A 24,152-nucleotide genomic window follows, 5' to 3' on the forward strand; every position below is an offset into this window, starting at 1 on the left:
CTGATTAACAATTTTACTCACGTCAGATTTGCTCTAAATGCTTTGGTTTTTGAGTTATAAGCCAAAAACTGCATTTTACCCCTATGTTCTATTTATAGCCATGGCGGTCATCTTGGTTAGTTGGCGGGGTCACCGGACACAATTTTTAAACTAGATACCCAAATGATGATTGTGGCCAAGTTTCAAATAATTTGGCCCAGCAGTTTCAGAGGAGAAGATTTTTCTAAAAGATTACTAAGATTTACGAAAAATGGTTAAAAATTGACTATAAAGGGCAATAACTCCTAAAGTGGTCAACTGATCATTTTGGTCATGTTGACTTATTTGTAGATCTTACTTTGCTGAACATTATTGCTTTTTACAGTTTATCTCTATCTAAAATAATATTCAAGATAATAACCAAAAACAATAAAATTTCCTTAAAATTACCAATTCAGGGGCAGCAACCTAACAACGGAATGTCAGATTCATCTGAAAATTTCAGGGCAGATAGATCTTAACCTGATTAAGAATATTACCCCTTGTCAGATTTGCCCTAAATGCTTTGGTTTTTGAGTTATAAGCCAAAAACTGCATTTTACCACTATGTTCTATTTATAGCCATGGCGGCCATCTTGGTTAGTTGGCGGGGTCACCGGACACAATTTTTAAACTAGATACCCCAATGATGATTGTGGCCAAGTTTGGTTTAATTTGGCCTAGTAGTTTCAGAGGAGAAGATTTTTGTAAAAGTTAACGCCGGACGCAGGACGCCGACGGACGACGACGACGACGGACGCCGGACGCCAAGTGATGAGAAAAGCTCACTTGGCCCTTCGGGCCAGGTGAGCTAAAAACAGCAAAATTTCCTTAAAATTACCAATTAAGGTAGCAACCCAACAACAGGTTGTCTGATTCATTTGAAAATTTCAGGGAAGATAGATCTTGACCTGATAAAAATTGTTCACCCATGTCAGATTTGCTCTAAATGCTTTGGTTTTTGAGTTATAAGCCAAAAACTGCATTTTACCCTTATATTCTATTTTTAGGCTTGGGTCATCTTGGTTAGTTGGCCGGGTCACCAGACACATTTTTTAAACTAGATACCCCAATGAGGATTGTGGCCAAGTCTGGATTGATATGGCCCAGTAGTTTCAGAGGAGAAGATTTTTGTAAAAGATTACTTAGATTTACGAAAAATGGTTAAAAATTGACTATAAAGGGCAATAACTCCTAAATTGGTCAACTGACCATTTTGGTCATGTTGACTTATTTGTAAATCTTACTTTGCTGAACATTATTGCTGTTTACAATTTATCTCTATCTATAATAATATTCAAGATAATAACCAAAAACAGTAAAATTTCCTTAAAATAACCAATTCAGGGGCAGCAACCCAACAACAGGTTGTACGATTCATCTGAAAATTTCAGGGCAGATAGTTTTTGACCTGATAAACAAATTACCCCATGTCAGATTTGCTCTAAATGCTTTGGTTTTTGAGTTATAAGCCAAAAACTGCATTTTACCCCTATATTCTATTTTTAGGCGTGGCGGCCATCTTGGTTAGTTGGGCGGGTCACCAGACACATTTTTAAACCTAGATACCCGAATGATGATTGTGGCCATGTTTGGTTTAATTTGGCCCAGTAGTTTCAGAGGAAAAGATTTTTCTAAAAGATGACCAAGATTTACGAAAAATGGTTAAAAATTGACTATAAAGGGCAATAACTCCTAAAGGGGTCAATTGACCATTTTGGTCATGTTGACTTATTTGTAAATCTTATTTTGCCGAACATTATTGCTGTTTACAGTTTATCTTTATCTATAATAATATTCAAGATAATAACCAAAAACAGCAAAATTTCCTTAAAATTACATATTCAGGGGCAGCAACCCAACAACGGGTTGACTGATTCATCTGAAAATTTCAGGGCAGATAGATGTTGACCTGATAAACAATTTAACCACAGTCAGATTTGCTCTAAATGCTTTGGTTTTTGAGTTATAAGCCAAAAACTGCATTTTACCCCTATGTTCTATTTTTAGCCATGGCGGCCATCTTAGTTGGTAGGCGGGGTCACGCCACACATTTTTAAAACTAGATACCCCAATGATGATTGTGGCCAAGTTTGGTTTAATTTGGTCCAGTAGTTTCAGAGAAGAAGATTTTTGTAAAAGTTAAAGACGACGGACGACGGATGACAGACGACGGACGCAGGAAGCAAAGTGATGGGAAAAGCTCACTTGGCCCTGTGGGCCAGGTGAGCTAATAATATTCAAGATAATTACCAAAAACAGCAAAATTTCCTTAAAATTACCATTTCAGGGGCAGCAACCCAACAACGGAATGTCCGATTCATCTGAAAATTTCAGGGCAGATAGATCTTGACCTGATGAACAATATTACCCGCATGTCCAGTGGCGGATCCAGGGGGGGGGTTCCGGGGGTGCGAACCCCTCCTTTATTTTTGCTGATCAATGCATTTGTATCGGGACATATGTTTTGCACCCCCCCTGCACCCCCCCTGCACCCCCCCCCCCCCCCCTTTGCCCTGGATTAGCACCCCCCTTTCGAAAATTCCTGCATCCGCCCCTGATGTCAGATTTGCTCTAAATGCTTTGGTTTTTGAGTTATAAGCCAAAAACTGCATTTTACCCCTATGTTCTATTTTTAGCCATGACGGCCATTTCGGTTGGTTGGTCGGGTCACCGGACACATTTTTTAAACTAGATACCCCAATGATGATTGTGGCCAAGTTTACTAAACATTCTTGCTGCTTACACAGAGATGTAACTAATCGTCGGACCTGTCAGACCTAAGGGGCAGAAATTATGCAGGTCCGGCAAAACTCTTTGCTGTGCAGGACCTGATGGCTGGCAATATTTTAGTCTGCTTGGGTCAGCCAAAACTTAATTCCCTGTCAGTCCCAGCAGAGTATTTTGTTTTTAAAATTGTGATTTTACAACCATGTTGCATGATCAGATAGAACAACATTCAAGGCTTCGATTACATAATAGAAATTGGGAGTTCAAACTGTTTTAATGATAAATATCATAGCCTGACATTACTTTATCCTTCCATAAAAATAAAAAGTAAACCTTTTGCAGAATTAATTTCAGTTTTGAAATCGTATGTTTGACACCGTTAATTTATTGAAATATTTATATCAAACGCAGTTGATAAGTTGTAACAGAGAATACACACCATTGATTTGAAAAAAATGATGTAACTTTGACCTCCGTAGCAGAGTTCAAAAAATATATGGGTCACTGAATATTCTGAATAATACTAAAATTTTCTTTCAAATTAGTATTAATCCAGAAAATAGTAAAAACATTGCCTGATTGCATGTACCTTAAGTTGAATATCTATATCTAAATTCAATTAATTAAAGCTGTTATCCATAATCACAAATTGAATGCTTTGTTTACAATTGTTAAAGGCCATGTGCTTTTTGGCGGGAAAATTCGGGAAACCCCTTAACAGGAAACAGTTATATTTCATTGTTATTTATAAACAGTAAGAATTTTTTATTTTTATTAACTGCTAACATTTATTCATGATAAATTGAAAATTTCTTGAGGTGAAACTGATAATACTTTTTATACTCTACATCTAGGGGTGGTGTAAAATGGAAAAAAGGGGGGGCTTTTTTTTCATATTACGAAAATAAATTTTTGTGAGTGAAAATATAGGTCTGGCAGAGATGTGATGGGTCTGGCAAAAACTTCGTACCCTGCAGGCCCCAATGTCTGACAGGGAAAAAAAACTGTTTGCATCTCTGCTTACAATTATCTCTATCTATAACAGTACTTTCTGTGGAAAATGTTATTGAAAATCTTCAAATTTTAAGAAAATTGTTAAAAATTGACTATGAAGGGCAATCACTCCTTAGGGGGTCAATTGACTATTTTGGTCATACTGACTTATTTTTAGTTCTTACTTTGCTGTACATTATTGCTGTTTACAGTTTATCACTATCTATAATAATATTCAAGATAATAACAAAAAAACAGCAAAATTTCCTCAAAATTACTAATCCAGGGGCAGAAACCTAACAACAGGTTGTCAGATTCATCTGAAAATTCCAGGGGAGATAGATCGTGACCTGATCAATAATTTTACTTCCTGTCAGATTTGCTCTTAATGCTTTGGTTTTTGCGTTATAAGCCAAAAACTGCATTTTACCCCTATGTTCTATTTTAAGCCATGGCGGCCATCTTGGTTTGTTGGCCGGGTTACCAGACATATTTTTTTAACAAGATACCCCAATGATGATTATGGTCAAGTTTGGTTAAATTTGGACCAGTAGTTTCAGAGGAGAAGATTTTTCTAAAAGATTACTAAGATTTACGAAAAATGGTTAAAAATTGACTATAAAGGGCAATAACTCCTAAAGTGGTCAACTGACCATTTTGGTCATGTTGACCTATTTGTAGATCTTACTTTGCTGAACATTATTGCTGTTTACAGTTTATCTCTATCTATAATAAAATTCAAGATAATAACCAAAAACAGCAAAATTTCCTTAAAATTACCATTTCAGGGGCAGTTACCCAACAATGGAATGTCCGATTCATCTGAAAATTTCAGGGCAGATAGATCTTGACCTAATGAACAATTTTACCACATCAGATTTGCTCTAAATGCTTTGGTTTTTGAGTTATAAGCCAAACACTGTATTTTTCCCCTATGTTCTATTTTTAGCCATGGCGGCCATCTTGGTTGGTTGGCCGGGTCACCGGACACATTTTTTAAACTAAATATCCTAATGATGATTAGGGCCAAGTCTGGTTAAATTTGGACCAGTAGTTTCAGAGGAGAAGATTTTTCTAAAAGATTACTAAGATTTACGAAAAATGGTTAAAAATTGACTATAAAGGGCAATAACTCCTAAAGTGGTCAACTGACCATTTTGGTCATGTTTGACTTATTTGTAGATTTTACTTTGCTGAACATTATTGCTGTTTACAGTTTATCTCTATCTATAATATTCAAGATAACCAAAAACAGCAAAATTTCCATAAAATTACCATTTCAGGAGCAGCAGCCCAACAACGGAATGTCCGAGTCATCTGAAAATTTCAGGGCAGATAGATCTTGACCTGATGAACAATTTAACCAAGTCAGATTTTCTCTTTATGCTTCGGTTTTTGAGTTATAAGCCAAAAACTGCATTTTACCCCTATGTTCTATTTTTAGCCATGGCGGCCATCTTGGTTGGTTGGGCGGGGCACTGTACACATTTTTTAAACTAGATACCCCAATGATGATTATGGCTAAGTTTGGTTAAATTTGGCCCAGTAGTTTCAGAGGAGAATATTTTTCTAAAAGATTACTAAGATTTACGAAAAATGGTTAACAAGAATGTGTCCATAGTACACGGATGCCCCACTCGCACTATCATTTTCTATGTTCAGTGGACCGTGAAATTAGGGTCAAAATTATAATTTGGAAAACTAAGTTTCAAGTTGATGTAACTTTAACTTCATCAAAAACTACCTTGACCAAAAACTTTAACCTGAACTTCGCACTATCATTTTCTATGTTCAGTGGACCATGAAATTGGGGTCAAAACTAGAATTTGGCATTAAAATTAGAAAGATCATATCATGGGGAACATGTGTACTAAGTTTCAAGTTGATTCGACTTCAACTTCTTTAAAAACTACCTTGACCAAAAACTTTAACCTGAAACGAACGGACACACAGACAGACGCACAGACAGACAGACGAATGAACAAACGAACGGAGGCACAGACCAGAAAACATAATGCCCCTCTACTATCGTAGGTGATAGGTGGGGCATAAAAATTGACTATAAAGGGCAATAACTCCTAAAGTGGTCAACTGACCATTTTGGTCATGTTTACTTATTTGTAGATCTTACTTTGCTGAACATTATTGCTGTTTACATTTTATCTCTATCTATAATAATATTCAAGATAATAACCAACTAGAGGCTCTAAAGAGCCTGTGTCGCTCACCTTGGTCTTTTTGGTCCATTGCATATTAAACAATGGACACGGATAAATTCATGACATTATTGTGTTCTGGTTATAGTGATGTGTTTGTAGATCTTACTTGGCCCAGTAATTACAGTGGAAAATATTTTCTAAAAATTTACAAAAATTTATGAAAAATGTTAAAAATTAACTATAAAGGGCAATAACTCCTTAAGGGGTCAACTGACCATCTTGGTCATGCTGACTTATTTGTAAATCTTACTTTGCTGAACATTATTGCTGTTTACAGTTTATCTCTATCTATAATAGTATTCAAGATAATAACCAACCAGGTGCTCCGCAGGGCGCAGCTTTATACGACCGCAGAGGTCGAACCCTGAACAGTTGGGGCAAGTATGGACAAAACATTCAAGCGTGATACAGCTCTGAATTTGGATTGTGATCAAATTTTTGACATTACATGGGTTTTTTTACACAAAACAAATGTCAAGATTTTACAAATCAATTAAAGATTTCTTCTTATTTAAATCTAAAATTAAATAGTTGACACAGCATAGGTTTCTGACACAGAATGAATGTGGTCTAATGAACTTAAAAGTTTTTTTTTGCCTTTGAGCAATTCACTATGCTGTTGAATATTAATCCTCTCAAAAAAATGTTTGAAGAAATTTTCTTTTTATTTATGAAATCTGAAATGAGAAAAATTTAACCCCCCCCCCCCCCTTTTTTCACATCCCCGTTTCCCTTTTTCCAAAACTGATATCAATTCAAATTTCTAATGGAGTTTGCAACAATAACTACTCTTTTAAATACATCATAAAATATTAAAATGTAAAATAAAGTGCTTGTTATCACTGAATGGTAAAGATTGGTTGGTAGTAAAAGTGAATATACATTGTTTATTGTATAAAACAATAAAAAAAACTTCATCAGCAACATTTTATATTGGCAAATTTCCAATGAAGTTATTTACATAAAGTTATTGGCAAATAAAAATAGAAAATGACATCATAGTCATGTCTGGCAAATTTCCAACATACATTATCTAAAACATTTTAGATAAGATAAGGAAAAAAAGCTTCATCAGCAACATTTTATATTGGCAAATTTCCAATGAAGTTATTTACATAAAGTTATTGGCAAATAAAAATAGAAAATGACATCATAGTCATGTCTGGCAAATTTCCAACATATATTATCAACTACTATTCTATACAAAGAAAGATAACTCCAATTGAAAATTAATTGCTATTGCACAATATTGTGCAATTAGATATTTCTTGCTATTGTGCAATACTGTGCAATTGAAAATTTCTTGCTATTGCACAATACTTGATATGGAATCCTGATTTGGACCAACTTGAAAACTGGGCCCATAATCAAAAATCAAAGTACATATTTAGATAAAGCATATCAAATAAGCCCAAGAATTTAATTTTTGTTAAAATCAAACTTAGTTTAATTTTGGACCCTTTGGACCTTAATGTAGACCAATTTGAAAACTGGACCAAAAATTAAGAATCTACATACACAGTTAGATTTGGCATATCAAAGAACCCATTTATTCAATTTTTGAAGAAATCAAACAAAGTTTAATTTTGGATCCCCATTTGGACCAACTTGAAAACTAGGCCAATAATTAAAAATCTAAGAACATTTTTAAATTCAGCATATCAAAGAACCCCAAGGATTCAATTTTTGTTAAAATCAAACTAAGTTTAATTTTGGACCCTTTGGACCTTAATGTAGACCAATTTGAAAACGGGACCAAAAATTAAGAATCTACATACATAGTTAGATTCGGCATATCAAAGAACCCCAATTATTCAATTTTTGATGAAATCACACAAAGTTCAATTTTGGACCCTTTGGGCCCCTTATTCCTAAACTGTTAGGACCAAAACTCCCAAAATCAAACCCAACCTTCCTTTTATGGTCATAAACCTTGTGGATAAATTTCATAGATTTCTATTTACTTATACTAAAGTTATGGTGCAAAAACCAAAAATAATGCTTAATAGGGCCCCTTTTTGGCCCCTAATTCATAAACTGTTGTGACCTCAACTCCAAAAATCAATCCCAACCTTCCTTTTGTGGTCATAAACCTTGTGCTAAAATTTCATTGATTTCTATTTACTTATACTAAAGTTATTGTGCGAAAACCAAGAATAATGCTTATTTGGGCCCTTTTTTGGCCCTTAATTCCTAAACTGTTGGAACCAAAACCCCCAAAATCAATCCCAACCTTCCTTTTGTGGTCATAAACCTTGTGTCAAAATTTCATAGATTTCTATTCACTTAAACTAAAGTTATAGTGCGAAAACCAAGAAAATGCTTATTTGGGCCCTTTTTGGCCCCTAATTCCTAAAATGTTGGGACCAAAACTCCCAAAATCAATACCAACCTTCCTTTTGTGGTCATAAACCTTGTGTTAAAATTTCATAGATTTCCATTCACTTTTACTAAAGTTAGAGTGCGAAAACTAAAAGTATTCGGACGCCGGACGACGACGACGCAGACGCCAACGTGATAGCAATATACGACGAAAAATTTTTCAAATTTTGCGGTCGTATAAAAACGGCAAAATTTCCTTATAATTACCAATTCAGGGGCAGATACCCAACAACGGGTTGTCCAATTCATCTGAAAACATCAGGGCAGATAGATCTTGACCTGATAAACAATTAAACCCTGTCAGATTTTCTCTTAATGCTTCGGTTTTTGAGTTATAAGCCAAAAACTGCATTTTACCCCTATGTTCTATTATTAGCCCTTCGGGCCAGGTGAGCTAAAAAGCAAGAATGTTCAAAATATCTGTATTACAAAAATCTCATACAGAATTTTATGCATTCTATTTATTATGAAACACTTTTGCTCATAATTGAATAATTTTGTCCAGTCCAGTCAAGTTGATTTTTGACTTAATGCAAATCAACTGTACCAAATATGTGAGGGTGGTAAACAATCTAAAATAAGAAGATGATAAACCACCGAAAATTTAGAAACAAATACAGATATTGGCAAGAAAGAAAAGTTACATTATTTTTTGGCACATACTGTAAACCGACTTATTTTCGCGGATACTTTATTTCGCGTTTTACCTTTCGAGACCTCTTTGCAGCTATTTATATTCACGTTATTTTTCTACTCGGGAAAGTCACGAAAATAAATCGCTTGCGAAAATAAGTTCTTTTACAGTAACCCAGATATAAATCAATCCTGGTTTCATATAAAATAACCTTGAATTAAGCAGTTGTTTTTATAAATTAACTGTTTAAAAAACTTCGAATTTTGGAAAAACTAAGGCTTTTCTACCTCAGGAACAGATTACCTTATCTGTATTTCGCAAAACTTTTAGGAATTTTCGGTTCTCAATTCTCTTCAGCTTCGTACTTTATTTGGCTTTTTTAACAGTTTTTGATTCCAGCGTCACTGATGAGTCTTTTGAAGACGGAATTTTAATCCTGGTATCTATGATGAGTTTATTTGTACTGAAGGTCAGGTTATCTATATAAATATATATAAGTAATACCTATAAAAGAATCTGGATCCACACTAGATACATAAGAATACAGACTTTCAAGGAATACAACCACTGTTGTGAACAGTACTTGTTTAGTGTTGTTACTAGTCTTCACCTGTTGAGATCTGTGATGTAAACTAAGGATCTGCTGGCACTGAATGTCTCTGAAATATATACATCATTAAAATAAATGGGGAATGTGTCCATGGGATACAGATGCTGCCCTGCTTGCATATAATTCTACAAAGGGACATAACTCAATAACTAAAGAAGTGAAGTTACCCAAATTTGTATTTGATCTGAGTTTTGTGGTATTAAGCATTTTTTATAGGTATAATAAAATTCATTTGAGGAAAACTTTCAACAGTTTGAGAACAGAAAACAACAAGAATGTGTTCCAAGTACACGGATGCCCGATCCGCATTATCATTTTCTATGTTCGGTGGACCGTAAAAATGGGGTATAACCTGGGACATAATTTAATTGTTACACAGTTAAAGGTGGTATTTTATTTTATCTTATTCTAAACACTTCTAGTAATTTTTTTGGAGAGGCCACACCAATTTGATTTCTAGTTCTTCGGAAAAAAGTTCCAAAAAAATATGGGGCGAAAGAGCGAATTTTTTAATTTTATATATTTCTTGAAAATTACTTTTGTTGAGGCGGGCGCTCTACAAGTGGAACAAGCAGTATAATTTTTTTGAAATTGTGCAATTTAGAATTTAACGTAGATGTTAAAACTGGTTTACTTTAAAGAACTAGAGGCTCTAAAGAGCCTGTGTCTCTCACCTTGGTCTAAGTGAATATTAAACAAAGGAAGCAGATGGATTCATGACAAAATTGTGTTTTGGTGATGGTGATGTGTTTGTACATCTTACTTTACTAAACAGTCTTGCTGCTTACAATTATCTCTATCTCTAATGAACTTGGTCCAGTAGTTTCAGTGGAAAATGTTAATAAAAATTTACAAATTTTATGAAAATTGTTAAAAATTGACTGTAAAGGACAATAACTCCTTAAGGGGTCAATTGACCATTTAGGTTATGTTGACTTATTTGTAAATCTTACTTTGCTGAACATTATTGCTGTTTATTATATACTTAGTAGTAAATACAGATAAATTGTATGTGTAATACAATCATTGGCAAGCGTGCTGTATCAGCCACCCGTGATGATATCGATATTAGCACGGTTGCAAAGGCTTTATCACACCTTTAATCTGTATGACGTCACGTCATCGATTGCAGTCACTGTTGCAAAGGCTTTATCAAACCCCTAATCTGTATGACGTCATGTCAAACATATAATCTGTATGACGTCATTTCAAACCTCCTTATCAGTATGACGTCATGTCACATAAAAAAATCTCAGTGAAGTATATGTATATAATAAAGTGTATATGATATGACTTTTTCAATATCACACACCATATCAACCCTCAACCAATATAATCGCTCGAGCAGAGCTCTTGGGATTATATTGGTGTCTCGGGTTGATACAGATGAGATATTGAATAAGCCATATGATATTCTCTATTTACAGTTTATCTCTGTCTATGATAATATTCAAGATAATAACCAAAAACAGCAAAATTTCCTTAAAATTACCAATTTAGGGGCAGCAACCCAACAACAGGTTGTCCGATTCATCTGAAAATATCAGGGCAGATAGATCTTGACCTGATAAACAATTTTACTTCGGTCAGATTTGCTCTAAATGCTTTGGTTTTTGAGTTATAAGCCAAAAACTGCATTTTACCCCTATGTTCTATTTTTAGCCATGGCGGCCATCTTGATTTGATGGCCGGGTCATCGGACACATTTTTTAAACTAGATGACCCAAAGATAATTGTGGCCAAGTTTGGATTAATTTGGCCCAGTAGTTTCAGAGGAGAAGATTTTTGTAAAAGATAACTAAGATTTACAAAAATGGTTAAAAATTAACTATAAAGGGCAATAACTCCTAAAGGGATTCAACTGACCATTTCAGTCACGTTGACTTATTTGTAAATCTTACTTTGCTGAACAATATTGCTGTTTACAGTTTATCTCTATCTATAATAATATTTAAGATAATAACCAAAAACAGCAAAATTTCCTTAAAATTACCAATTCAGGGGCAGCAACCCAACAACAGGTTGTCCGATTCATCTGAAAATTTCAAGGCAGAAAGACCTTGACCTGATAAACAATTTTACCCCCTATGTCAGATTTGCTCTAAATGCTTTGGTTTTTGAGTTATAAGCCATAAACTGCATTTTACCCCTATGTTCTATTTTTAGACAGGGCGGCCATCTTGGTTGGTTGGCCGGGTCACCGGACACATTTTTAAAACTAGATACCCCAATGATGATTGTGGCCAAGTTTGGTTTAATTTGGCCCAGTAGTTTCAGGAGAAGATTTTTGTAAAAGTTAACGACGACGACGGACGATGGACTCAAAGTGATGGGACAAGCTCACTTGGCCCTTCGGGCCAGGTGAGCTAAAAAGGAGGAGAAACATGCTCTTAAGCATATAATTTGAGGTATCTGTGCTTGCAGTACAGTCTATACCATACCAAACTTTCTGGTTCACTTTGGTTTAGTAAAATTTTGATTATTTTCATCAAATAAGCTATGACTGCATGAATTTTCATTTAAATTCATACATGTGTATATATTAAGGAAGCATAGAGGATGAAGTTTAGCAAGAAGTATTATGTTAGTTGGGTAAATATATTGTGTGGAATACAATTAAAATATGTGTATAAAGTCAAAAAAATGCCCTTGAAAAATATTAAATATCTTTGTTATAGTTGATTTCATTATATGGTGTTGATTGTTTATTGGCTGCTTGACATCTAGTGGAACTATTTTTCATAGTAGGATCAACATAACGAGTTAGGTGAATATTTCAACAACATCCTGAGTAAAATAGTTATATTGCTATGATCTCAGTGTACTGAAACATTCCCTTAAAATACCCAAGTTCTTTAATCACATTCACATTATTCTGATTTGGCAAAATACATTTTCCTTTCAGTGCCCCTGAAATCTGCAATGCATTTCAAACTGGAAGTAATTGCACCAATAATACATCCCTATTAGCATGCCAATCTCGATACCACCACTTCCCTCTCTAATGTAGGAACTCTTAAATTTGGCCCTTAAAAAAGAGTTCTGATTGCATGTCAATAAACTAATAAGGGGATATGGGGTTTTCATCAAAATAGGATTTAATAATCTGTTTTAAAATCTGTCATTTTTTTTTCAAATCAGGTGAATTTAATTTCATCCAAGACAGAGAGCTCTATTTGTGTCTGCTGTAGTCTGAGATTACTCTGACGTCCAATGGCTGTTTTGCCAGACAAACTGGGGCTGTAGGACAACAACATCATATCTTGTCTGGCAAACAGCCGTTGGACATCAGGGTCATTTCGGACTTTGTCTGTTGATACAATGATTCGGAATGACAATTGTTTTAACAAGTTCTGATGTGATCATGGTCATCTAACGAAGGATTTTTTATTTTGTCTCCTAGAACAGGTCTTCATATGTAAAATGAAATGCATTTCAAATAACTGTGTGTTTAATAACTACTTGTCCTTGGCAATGATCTGACACAACTTCATGTTGGCATCCCAATTTTTGACCTTTTATTAAAAAATGGATTTATCACAAGATTTGAATTGATTGACACAATAATATGCACAAAAAAAAACATCTATGAGATAAAGAAATGTCAAGAATAAACTAATTTGGAGCGGAATGAGGCCCAAAAGTTGGCAGAAGCGGTCTTCTTTTTTTTTTTTTGAAAAGTCAATTTCTCCAAAACAGGAGCGGGAAAATCCAAAGAACTATTGATCAAATTGGTGTGGCCAGAACTTGAATCTGATTCAGTTTATCAATATTTTCTTGATTTTACTGTAACAACTTCTAATAAAATTAGAGGTGGATCCCTGAACAGTTGCATCAAGGTTTGGACACAATATTCAAGCATGATACTGTATGAATTTGGATTGTGATCTATTTTTTCACATTATATGTAGGTTTCTGACTTTAAATAAATATGTCAAAGATCTTAAAAATCTTTTGCACAAAATTGTCCAATTGAAGATTTCTTGAAACTTCTCAAAACTTTGAAATTTCAAAATTTTGAAGGGAAAAAAAATGAAGCGGGACAAACGGACGGATGCACGGATGCACAGACCAGAAAACATAATGCCCATAAATGGGGCATAAAAACTCCCATCTCCTTAGAGTAACTACCCCCAAACTTAATCCCAGCCTTCCCTTTGTGGTGTGGAACCTTTATTAAATACGCTAAAACACAAGTTATTGTCCAGAAACTAAAAGTATGCTTGTTTTTGGCCCCTTTTTTTTACCCCCATACTCAATCCCAGCCTTCGCCTGTAATATTGAACCTTTTGGTACAATTTCAGAGTGATCCATACGCTTAGACACCAGTAATGGTTCAGATACTTCAAAAATGTTTGTTTTTGGCCCCTAATTCCTAAACTGTTGATACCATAACCTCCAAAATCAATCCCAACCTACTTCTTGTGGTATTGAAGCTACTTGTAAAATTTCATAGAGATCTATTCACTTAAACTTAAGTTATTGTCCCGAACCAAATCCGAAGACATCGCTGACAACAACATCATATGATCATAAAAAAAATTTTTGCAATCAAAATATCATGGATTCTTCAACCAGACATAACTGTCATTCAAGAAACTGTCAACATCCATACAACAAGGAACAAAATGCATTACGCAGCTCACAATGGGATATGGAAAATTCAGAAAATTGAACAATTTTTGGAAGAGTTGAATAAGTTAGGATTTAATATTCCAAAATGTCTGTCAAAAACTGTACTTAAATAACTGTATCTGGACATCAAAAAGCATGTGACCACTGATGAAATTTGAGGGTGTAACCGATGCAGCAGATAATCATATTTGGCAAAAGGGAGAGTTAAAAGCCAACGGATTTATAAAGTTCCACCCCTCCAGAAACAACACATGCACAGGCTCCAATGTAAACAATATGACTAATCTGTTTAAATTGGCCCCTAATTCCTAAACTGTTGGTATCATAACCCCCAAAATAAATCCAAACCTTCCTTTAGTGAAATTGAACCTTCTGGTAAAATGTCATAGTGATCCATTTACTTACCCTCAAGTTATTTTCCTGAAACCAAATGTGTCTTCGGAGAAAATCGACGCAGATGATGATGAGGATAACATCAAAGCATTATTTGAACGCAAAATCATTTTTTATGGTTGTATAAAAAGTAAATTACATAATTCTCCATAGCAAGAAGCAACATTTGTCTTATAAAATTCAACTGTTATAGGAGGATTGTAATATTGCTTTTTGATAAATTTATCGGTTTTCAAGGTCTAAATTGGCAGCGTGTCATTATGCCTACAATGAATTCCATTTTCACGATTGTAAATATAAGCTGGCTTTATGGGGAGATAATTTTGACAAAGTAATATCCTGATTGAGGAGTTCTTATGGGAAATTGTATTGTATATATTTGCAGACGTACAACCTATGAACAGTAATTGTACCTTGTTTGATTGAAAAATAGTTTATCAATATCCCATCCTAGATGGTGTCCAATCTGTATAACAAGTTTCTGTAAGTTCTCCCATGGGTCAGGAATTTGACATTCTTTGTCTAACAAGCCAGATATTGATGCCCTTCTGCTGAGCTTAGCTGGTGACAGGATATCTATAATAATAAATCAAATATTTCCATTTTATCACATGAAACACTTTAATAAAAGATGTGGGGTATATATATACATGTATAAATAAACTCAAAACAGAAACAAGATCTCACAATCTGAAATGCATTGCCTGTATAAAACAGGCCCCACTGGGAGCTCATAGTAGTTACAACAAGAGGCTGTCACAACGACAGCAAACCAGATTTATTTACATTTATTTGTGTCCTGGCAATATCACAAGAACCATTACTGATGAATGGTGAAAGTGAAAATCATCAATATCAAATTTGACCTCCATTTTGTCATCAGTATCAACATTTTGAAATAATAATATTTGAAAAGCTTAGATTGAATGGTTCATGAGTAAATGCAACAACGTGAATGGAAACGCCATTTTACAATCTTTCAAGAACCATAACTCCTGAACAGTAAAAGTCAAAATCGTCATTATGGAACTTGACCTCTATTTTGTCATCAGTAACAACATATTAAAATTTCAAAAGCTTTGGTGGAATGGTTCATGAGAAAATGCACGGACACGACGGGAAACACCATTTTTCAATCTTTCAAGAACCATAACTCATGAACGGTAAAAGTCAAAATCGTCATTATTGAACTTGACCTCCATTCTGTCATCAGTAACAACATATTAAAATTTGGGAAGCTTTAGTAGAACAGTTCATGAGTAAATGCACGGACACGACTGAAAACTCCATTTTTCAATCTTTCAAGAACCATAACTCCTGAACGGTAAAAGTCAAAATCGCCATTATTTAACTTGACCTCCATATAGTTGTCAGTAATAACATATTAAAATTTTAAAAGCTTTGGTTGACCGGTTCATGAGTTAATGCACGGACAACATTTGATTGCCGCCTTTCAAGAACCATAACTCCTGAACGGTAAAAGTCAAAATCGCCATTATTGAACTTGACCTTCGTATAGTTGTCAGTAATAACATATTAAAATTTAAAAAGCTTTGGTTGAACGGTTCATGAGTTAATGCACGGACAACATTTGATTGCCGCCCGCCCACCCGCCCGACCGCCCGCCCGCCCGCCGTACATCCCCAAATCAATAACCAACATTTTTGTCACAAAAATCCGGTTAAAAAGTGTTTGACGTCTTTAGCCGAACAGTTTTCTCATATTCAAATTATTCAATTCACTGTGTGCTGGTTCATATTCTGGACACCAGTCTTTGCTCCTTTCTTATAAAATCCACATACCAAAAAACAAATATGAAGCTTAGAAATGGAAAAATATTAAATACTAAACTTTTTCAAAGGGTATCTACACCTCTCAATCTTCAAAATCGCTTATCTAAAAATACAACCATCGCTAACATTTTTAACAATGAAAATCGTGGTTACCCTTCTATCCCTAAGTGTCATGCCAAAAGATGACTTTCATGTCCCCGTCTTTCCACCTACAATATGGTAATGTCCTAGTTTAATGGTCGCACATTTTCTTTAAATATTGAAACTGATATAACTTGAAAATCAAACAGTATTATTTATTTACTCACATGAAACAAACCGGGGTGCAGTATTCAGTACGTAGGTGAAACTGAACGATATTTCTCTAAACGCACGCAAGAACACCTGTATCGTTTTGAAAGACCCAATAAATTCAAAAGTATCATTTATTAACATCTTAAGAAGCATAATCATCCTATTAAATATTTAACAGTTCAACATTTAGAAGTAATTAATAAGCAGCCTGGTGAATTTCATTCAAAGTTTGTATGATCACAGAAAATAATTGAATTAAATTGGATTAAAAAATTACAGACAGTCTACTCTCTCGGTCTGAATGATAATATCATGGGAATTGGTAACATATCAAGAATCGATTCTGTTAACATTTTTGATATAGTTTCTAAAACTGTTTGAAAAAATCGTTCTCATGGACGTAGAAAAAATCGCAATCAAAACAAATGTTTCAAAGAACAACGGCAGACATTATCTGTTAAACAAGCTCTGTTCTTTACCTATAAATAAATTCAATAAAATTTTAGAGGATTGCAACACAATTTCATATTGCAGTCCCAAGTATGAAATCGTTCAAATTATAATGGCATATTGTTATTCCAAACTGTTTCCCAAAATTGATAGCCATGAAGATCATAAAAAACATTTTATTAAAATAAAGTATGTCAATAAAGATTTTGATTTTGTATTAAAATATTGCAGGTATTTTTAAGGACCATTCTGTTAAAGACCAAATTCCTGGATATCTTGATAATACTGAACTCCCTCTTATTTGTTATATTTACAAGAAATCTACACGGAAATATGTGTTTAATTATAGCCAATTGTGTAAAGATGTAAATATCAGTGAAAATACACCTACCGGTATGTCATGAAATTGCAGTAAATCCGAATACACTTATGGCCCCATTTCCCATAAGAGGAGACCTTAACATCGTTTGCAACTGAGAGTTAAAATCATTTCTCAGTAAAGGACCCAAATATCGTCCCCCACCAATTATTAATTGGAATGAGTGTCGTAATAATATCCAAGACTCACTCCGTACTTACTGTTTGAAATGGGTAAAAAAAAATGACAAAAAATCTTTGGACTCTTTTTTTGTTGAGCCTTCGACTTTATTCAAAAAAGCTAGACATAGCGATCCTACATTCCATCGGCCTCGGTGTTCTCGTTGTCATTGGTGTCGTTGGCAGCGTCCACAAATATACACTCTGTGGTTAAAGTTTTTGAAATTTTAATAACTTTCTTGAAATATCCTGGATTTCTACCAAACTTGGACAGAATAAAATTGAGAATGGAAATGGGGAATGTGCCAAAGAGACTACAACCCGACCATAGAAAAAAACAACAGCAGAAGGTCATCAACAGGTCTTCAATGTAGCGAAAAATTCCAGCACCTGGAGGCGTCCTTCAGCTGGCCCCTTAAACAAATATATACTAGTTCAGTGATAATGAACGCCATACTAATTTCCAAATTGTACACAAGAAACTAAAATTAAAATAATACAAGACTAACAAAGGCCAGAGGCTCCTGACTTGGGACAGGCGCAAAAGTACGGCGGGGTTAAACATGTTTTTAAGATCTCAACCCTCCCCCTATACCTCTATCCAATGCAGAAAAGTAAACGCATAATAATACGCACATTAAAATTCAGTTCAAGAGAAGTCAGAGTCTGATGTCAGAAGATGTAACGAAAGAAAATAAACAAAATGACAATAATACATAAATAACAACAGACTACTAGCAGTTAACTGACATGCTTGTCAGCTTGTTTATGTTCTAAAGATAGTATCCAGGAGTAAATTTTGTAAAAATAAAATTCCATTTTTTCCGTATTTTACTTATAAATGGATTTAGTTTTTTCTGCCAGGAAACATTACATTCACTCTGTGGTTAAAGTTTTAAAAATTTTAATAACTTTCTTAAACTATCCTGGAATTGTACGAAACTTGGCCACAAGCTTGTTTATGATCAGAAGATAGTATCCAGAAGTAAATTTTGTAAAAATAAAATTCCATTTTTCCTGTATTTTCTTATAAATGGACTTACTTTTCTTCCAGTTAACATTACATACAGTCTGCAGTTAAAGTTTTTAAAACATTTTTAAGATTCTTAAACTAGCTTGGATTTTTAACGAACTTGGACAGAAGCTTCTGACAATCAAAAGATAAGTATCAAGAGGAATAATTTTATTGATTTTTTTTCATCATTTTTGTTGAGTGTGTGATTAACAGAAAAAGTAGGTGAGACACCCAGGGTTCCGTGGAACCCTTACAAATTTTTTAATTCAGTAATGAAGATAGTTGATATTCGTATACAACATTTTAAAGAACATTTTACTCTTAACAACAACCGTAACAACGTGATACCAATATACGACCAAAATTTTTCAATTTTTGCGGTCGTATAAAAACCCTATTTCGCGTATCAAAAATAAATTAAAAGAACTATAGCCAAGGAATTTGTTTTAGTCCCCACTGATAAAGGTGCTAATAATATCATTACTGTTTGACGAAAATTTTATATTGAGGTTCTGCAAAAGGAAAATACAAATTCACCAACATTCCAACTGACTTCATTTTCAGAAATTTTCAGCTATGGTTTTTTTTGGAAAAAAAAGTTTGTTTCCAGTTTTTGGAGTAAAAAATAATTTGTTATTGATTCTGAGAGAAAAAATTGTTTGTTTCACCCTCAGCTGCCACTATATGTAATGCTAAAATTGAAAGAAAAAAATAGTTTTCAACTTGTCGCGAAAAAAATGGATTGAAAATAGTGGAATTAATTACTTTTGGAGTGTCAAAAACTCGTTGGAAGTACTTGATAAATTGCATGCATATATTGGTGATTTTGAATCTGTTCAAAGTTTTGATTTTTCTACCCTGTATACCACTTTGCCTCATATTCTTATTTAGAAGAAAAAATTCACATCCCTAATTAATTGGGCATTTAAAAAGTCAGAATGCGAGTACATATGTTCAAACTCTTTTAGGTCATTTTTTAGTAGCAATAAACAAAAGAACTATGTTAATTGGACATGCTTTGATACTATATCTGCGCTTGAATTTTTACTTGATAACATTTTTGTTTGCTTTGGAGATTCCATATATCATAAAGTTATTGGAATTCCAATGGGGACTAACTGTGCACCACTTATTGCGGACCTGTTTTTTTATTGTTAGGAGTTACAATTTATGACTAAAATTAGCAAAGATCCATAGAAACAACATTTGATACAAAAATTAAACAATACTTTTAGATATTTGGATGATATATTGGCTCTCAATAATGACGACTTCAGTATGTAGAAATTTATCCTGTTGAACTTACTTTAAATAAAGCTAATACTAACAATGACCACTGCCCTTTCCTAGATCTTGATATCTATATCATTAACAGGAAGCTTAATACAAAACTTTATGATAAAAGAGATGATTTTTCATTTCCTATTGTTAATTATCCATTTTTAGATGGTGACGTTCCCTTGTCACCATCTTATGGTGTTTATATATCTCAACTTGTATGATTCACTTGTGTATGTATATAACAGCGTATTAGATTTTAGCGAGAGAAATTTATGTATTACTGAAAAATTATTACACCAGGGTTTTAGATATCACAAACTAGTCAAAACATTTACTAAATTTTATCATCGGTATAAGGAAATAATTCGTAAATATAACTCAACATACAGACATCTTATATGTTCAGGTATTTCACATCCAATCTTTTATTGTAATATTCTTCACAAAGCACAAAAATTACAGTATTCACCTCAAAAGCTTACAAAAACTTTAAACAGACTTATTAAGAAGGGATATAGTTACGATACTGTTGTCAGATTGCATATTTCAGCTTTAATATTGATTCACTTATAGGGTCTTTGCATCTGAACTAAACTCATTTATTTAAAAAAAAAAAAACAGTTGTTGGCATGATATGGGTTATGTTCTTCTCATATATTTTATGATAGTGTGATACTAAACCTCTAATGGGAGGGACTGTGAAAGTTTTCATTTGATGAAGACACATAATCTTTCAATCAGTTTAATTGAGGTCTGAGCTGGCATGTAAGTTAACTGCTAGTAGTCTGTTGTTATTTATGTATTATTGTCATTTTGTTTATTTTCTTTTGTTACATCTTCTGACATCCGACTTGGACTTCTCTTGAACTGAATTTTAATGTGCGTATTGTTATGTGTTTACTTTTCTACATTGGCTAGAGGTATAGGGGGAGGGTTGAGATCTCATAAACATGTTTAACCACACCACAATTTTGTGCCTGTCCCAAGTCAGGAGCCTCTAGCCTTTGTTAGTCCTGTATAATTTTTAATTTTAGTTTATGGTGTATAATAATATATGAGTTTAGTATGACGTCCATTATCACTGAACTACTATACATATTTTTTAAGGGGCCAGCTGAAGGAGGCCTCCGGGTGCTGAAGTTTCTCGCTACATTGAAGACCCATTGGTGGGCTTCGGCTGTTGTCTGCTTTATGGTCTGGTTGTTGTCGCTTTGACACATTCCCCATTTCCTTTCTCAATTTTAGGTACTAAATTGAGGGCTCACTGTAGTGTTTGTACTAAGTTATTTGTCCAGTGGATATCAGAACATTCGATCAATTTGTGCTAAATGCATGAAATTTTGCAGTGTCATTTTTTGTTTGCACATGCTCTAATGAATAGCAGCAACATTTTAGCAGAGAGATAAAATATGCATAGTGCCTGTGTTCCTCACCTTGGTCTATGTGTATAATTAACAAGGAAATACTCTAAAGAATAAATTAAAAAAATCTGTGCTTTGATGACTTGTAATCTTGTATTTATGATCCTTAATCTGTTTGGTTTCTGTGTATCTTCTTTAGTTTTTGCTCAAAACACAAATGAAGATAAACAAATCCTCATTTAAACACAACAACGCCTTTAAACATGTTAAAGAGTGACTGTCTACTAACTTTATCGGCAAAACTTGAATTGTAATTTGATCTTGCCTTGCTGATCATCTGTATGATTTAAAGTGTCTATTTATCTATCATAATTTTTATTATATACAAAAGACATGGTAAAAATCATCATTAAAGGGCAATAACATCAATAAAAAGTTGTTAGATGTTTTCCCACAAATTTTCTTAATTAAAGATCTTGTCTTGCTGTTCAGTTTTGCTTATATCAGTTTCTATCTATCTATTATTTTTTTTGAGAAATAAGGCAAATATAAAGATAATTCTATTAGAAGTCATTTGACAAATTCGACCATGCAGACAATCCCAGTGTAGGGACTTTCTCACCTATTGTTAATGGAAAACTTGCAGATAATATCTCACCTGGTGTTAATGAAAGCTTGCAACCTAACCTGGTGTCAATGGAGAACTTGCAGGTATGATCGCACCTGGTGTTAATGGAGATCTTGTAGATACTATCTCACCTTTTGTTCATAAAGAGCTTGCAGGTATAACCTAACCTGGTGTTAATATAGAACTTGCAGATATGATCTCACCTGGTGTTAATGGACAGCTTACAGAACTATCTCACCTTTTATTAATGTAGAGCTTGCAGGTACTATCTCACCTGGTGTTAATGGAGAGCTTGCAGATACTATCTCACCAAGTGTTAATAGAGCTTGCAGATACTATTTCACCTATTGTTAATGGAGAGCTTGCAGGTACTTTCTAACCTGGTGTTAATGTAGAGCTTGCAGATACTATCTCACCTGATGTTAATGTAGAGCGTACAGGTATCATTCCACCAGGTGTTAATTGAGAGCTTGCAGATACTATCTCACCTGATGTTAATGTAGAGCTTGCAAATACTATCTCACCTGGTGTCAATGGAGAGGTTGAAGATTCTATCTCACCTGGTGTAAATGGAGAGCGTTCAGATATTATCTCACCTGGTGTTAATGAAGAGTGTGCAGGTGCTATCTCACCTTTTGTTAATGTAGAGCTTGCAGGTACTATCTCACCTGGTGTTAATGGAGAGTGTGCATGTATTATCTCATCTGGTGTTAATGGAGAACGTGCAGGTATTATATCACCTGGTGTGAATGGAGAGCTGGCAGATATTAACTTACCTTGTGTCAATGGAGAACTTAAAGGTATGATCTCACCTGGTGTTATTTGAGATTTTGCAGGTACTGTTACGACTATATCGGGCTACTCAGTAAACACTCATTTTGTAAATATTGTTAGAATAAATGGACCAAACCATAATTGGCCTAGATGTTTTACTACGTTTACTACGATGTTGACAAACGATTGACGTGCCGAAAAGGGGGGTCTCTGTATATTTTTTTAAGTGTTCTGTTGGGTTTTCATGTGACTTATACTTGGAATAGTATTGAATGTTTTGTATATAATAAATTGTGAAGCTTTATTAATCTTGTTATCTAATGTACATGTAATTAGTAAGTCAATGTTAATGAGTTTCTGTGCTACCATATTTAGACCAGTGTCTTAAACGTTTTGCCTACTACGCTACCATAGTCTTGATCATTTTGCCAGCTATACTACCAGTATAACTTAGTTTGTAACTCGACACCAGAGTTGACAGTTCTATATTAGAATTTACCAAGAGGATAGTAACCAGGGTGTTAATCTTATAATAATACCTTTACTTTTGGGACACCCCCGTCCCGTAACAGTACTATCTCATCTTTTCATAATAAAGAGCTTGCAGGTATAGTCTCACCAGCTGTTAATGTAGAACTTGCAGATATGATCTCACCTGGTGTTAATGGACAGCTTGCAGGTATCATCTCACCAAGTGTTGATGGAACGCTCACAGGTACTATCTCACCTTTTGTTAATGTAGAGCTTGCAGGTACTACCTCACTTGTTATTAATGGAGAGCTTGCAGGTATTATCTCACCTGGTATTAATGGAGAGCTTGCAGGTATAATCTCACCTGGTGTAAATGGAGAGCTTGCAGATATAACCAAACCTGGTTTCGATTGAGAACTTGCAGGTATCATCTCACCTGGTGTTAATGGAGATCTTGCAGGTACTATCTCACCTTTTGTTAATGAAGTTCTTGCAGGTATTTCTTAACCTGGTTTTAATGTAGAACTTGCAGATATGATCTCACCTGGTGTTAATGGACAGCTTGCAGGTACTTTCTCACCTTTTGTTAATGTAGAGCTTGCAGGTACTATCTCACCTGGTGTTAATGGAGAGCTTTCAGATACTATCTCAGCAAGTCTTAATGTAGAGCTTGCAGATACTATCTAACCTGATGCTAATGTAAAGCGTGCAGGTATCATTCCACCAGGTGTTAGTTGAGAGCTTGCAGATAGTATCCCACCTGGTGTAAATGGAGAGCTTGCAGATAGTATCTTACCTGGTAATAAGGGAAAGCTTGCAGATACTATCTCACCTGGTAATAATGGAAAGCTTGCAGGTACTATCTCAACTGGCGCATGTTAATGGAGAGCTTGCAGGTACTATCTCACCCGGTGTTAATGGAGAGCTTGCAGAT

General features: G+C 34.4%; 1 protein-coding gene across 2 annotated transcripts in view; it reads right to left on the reverse strand.

Annotated features, from left to right (window-relative positions):
• The window catches only part of LOC143044714 (integrator complex subunit 10-like), a 195,991-nt gene that overhangs the window by 98,070 nt on the left and 73,769 nt on the right, over positions 1-24,152 (reverse strand). For both annotated transcript variants that reach the window (XM_076216801.1, XM_076216800.1), the window contains exons 7-8: positions 15,028-15,190; positions 9,481-9,635 (exon numbers count right to left, since the gene is read on the reverse strand). In XM_076216801.1, coding sequence (XP_076072916.1) covers positions 9,481-9,635; positions 15,028-15,190 — 318 coding nt within the window. The remainder of the gene's footprint in view (positions 1-9,480; positions 9,636-15,027; positions 15,191-24,152) is intronic.

The sequence above is a fragment of the Mytilus galloprovincialis genome, chromosome 9, assembly GCF_965363235.1.
Source record: "Mytilus galloprovincialis chromosome 9, xbMytGall1.hap1.1, whole genome shotgun sequence".
NCBI classification, from domain to species: domain Eukaryota; kingdom Metazoa; phylum Mollusca; class Bivalvia; order Mytilida; family Mytilidae; genus Mytilus; species Mytilus galloprovincialis.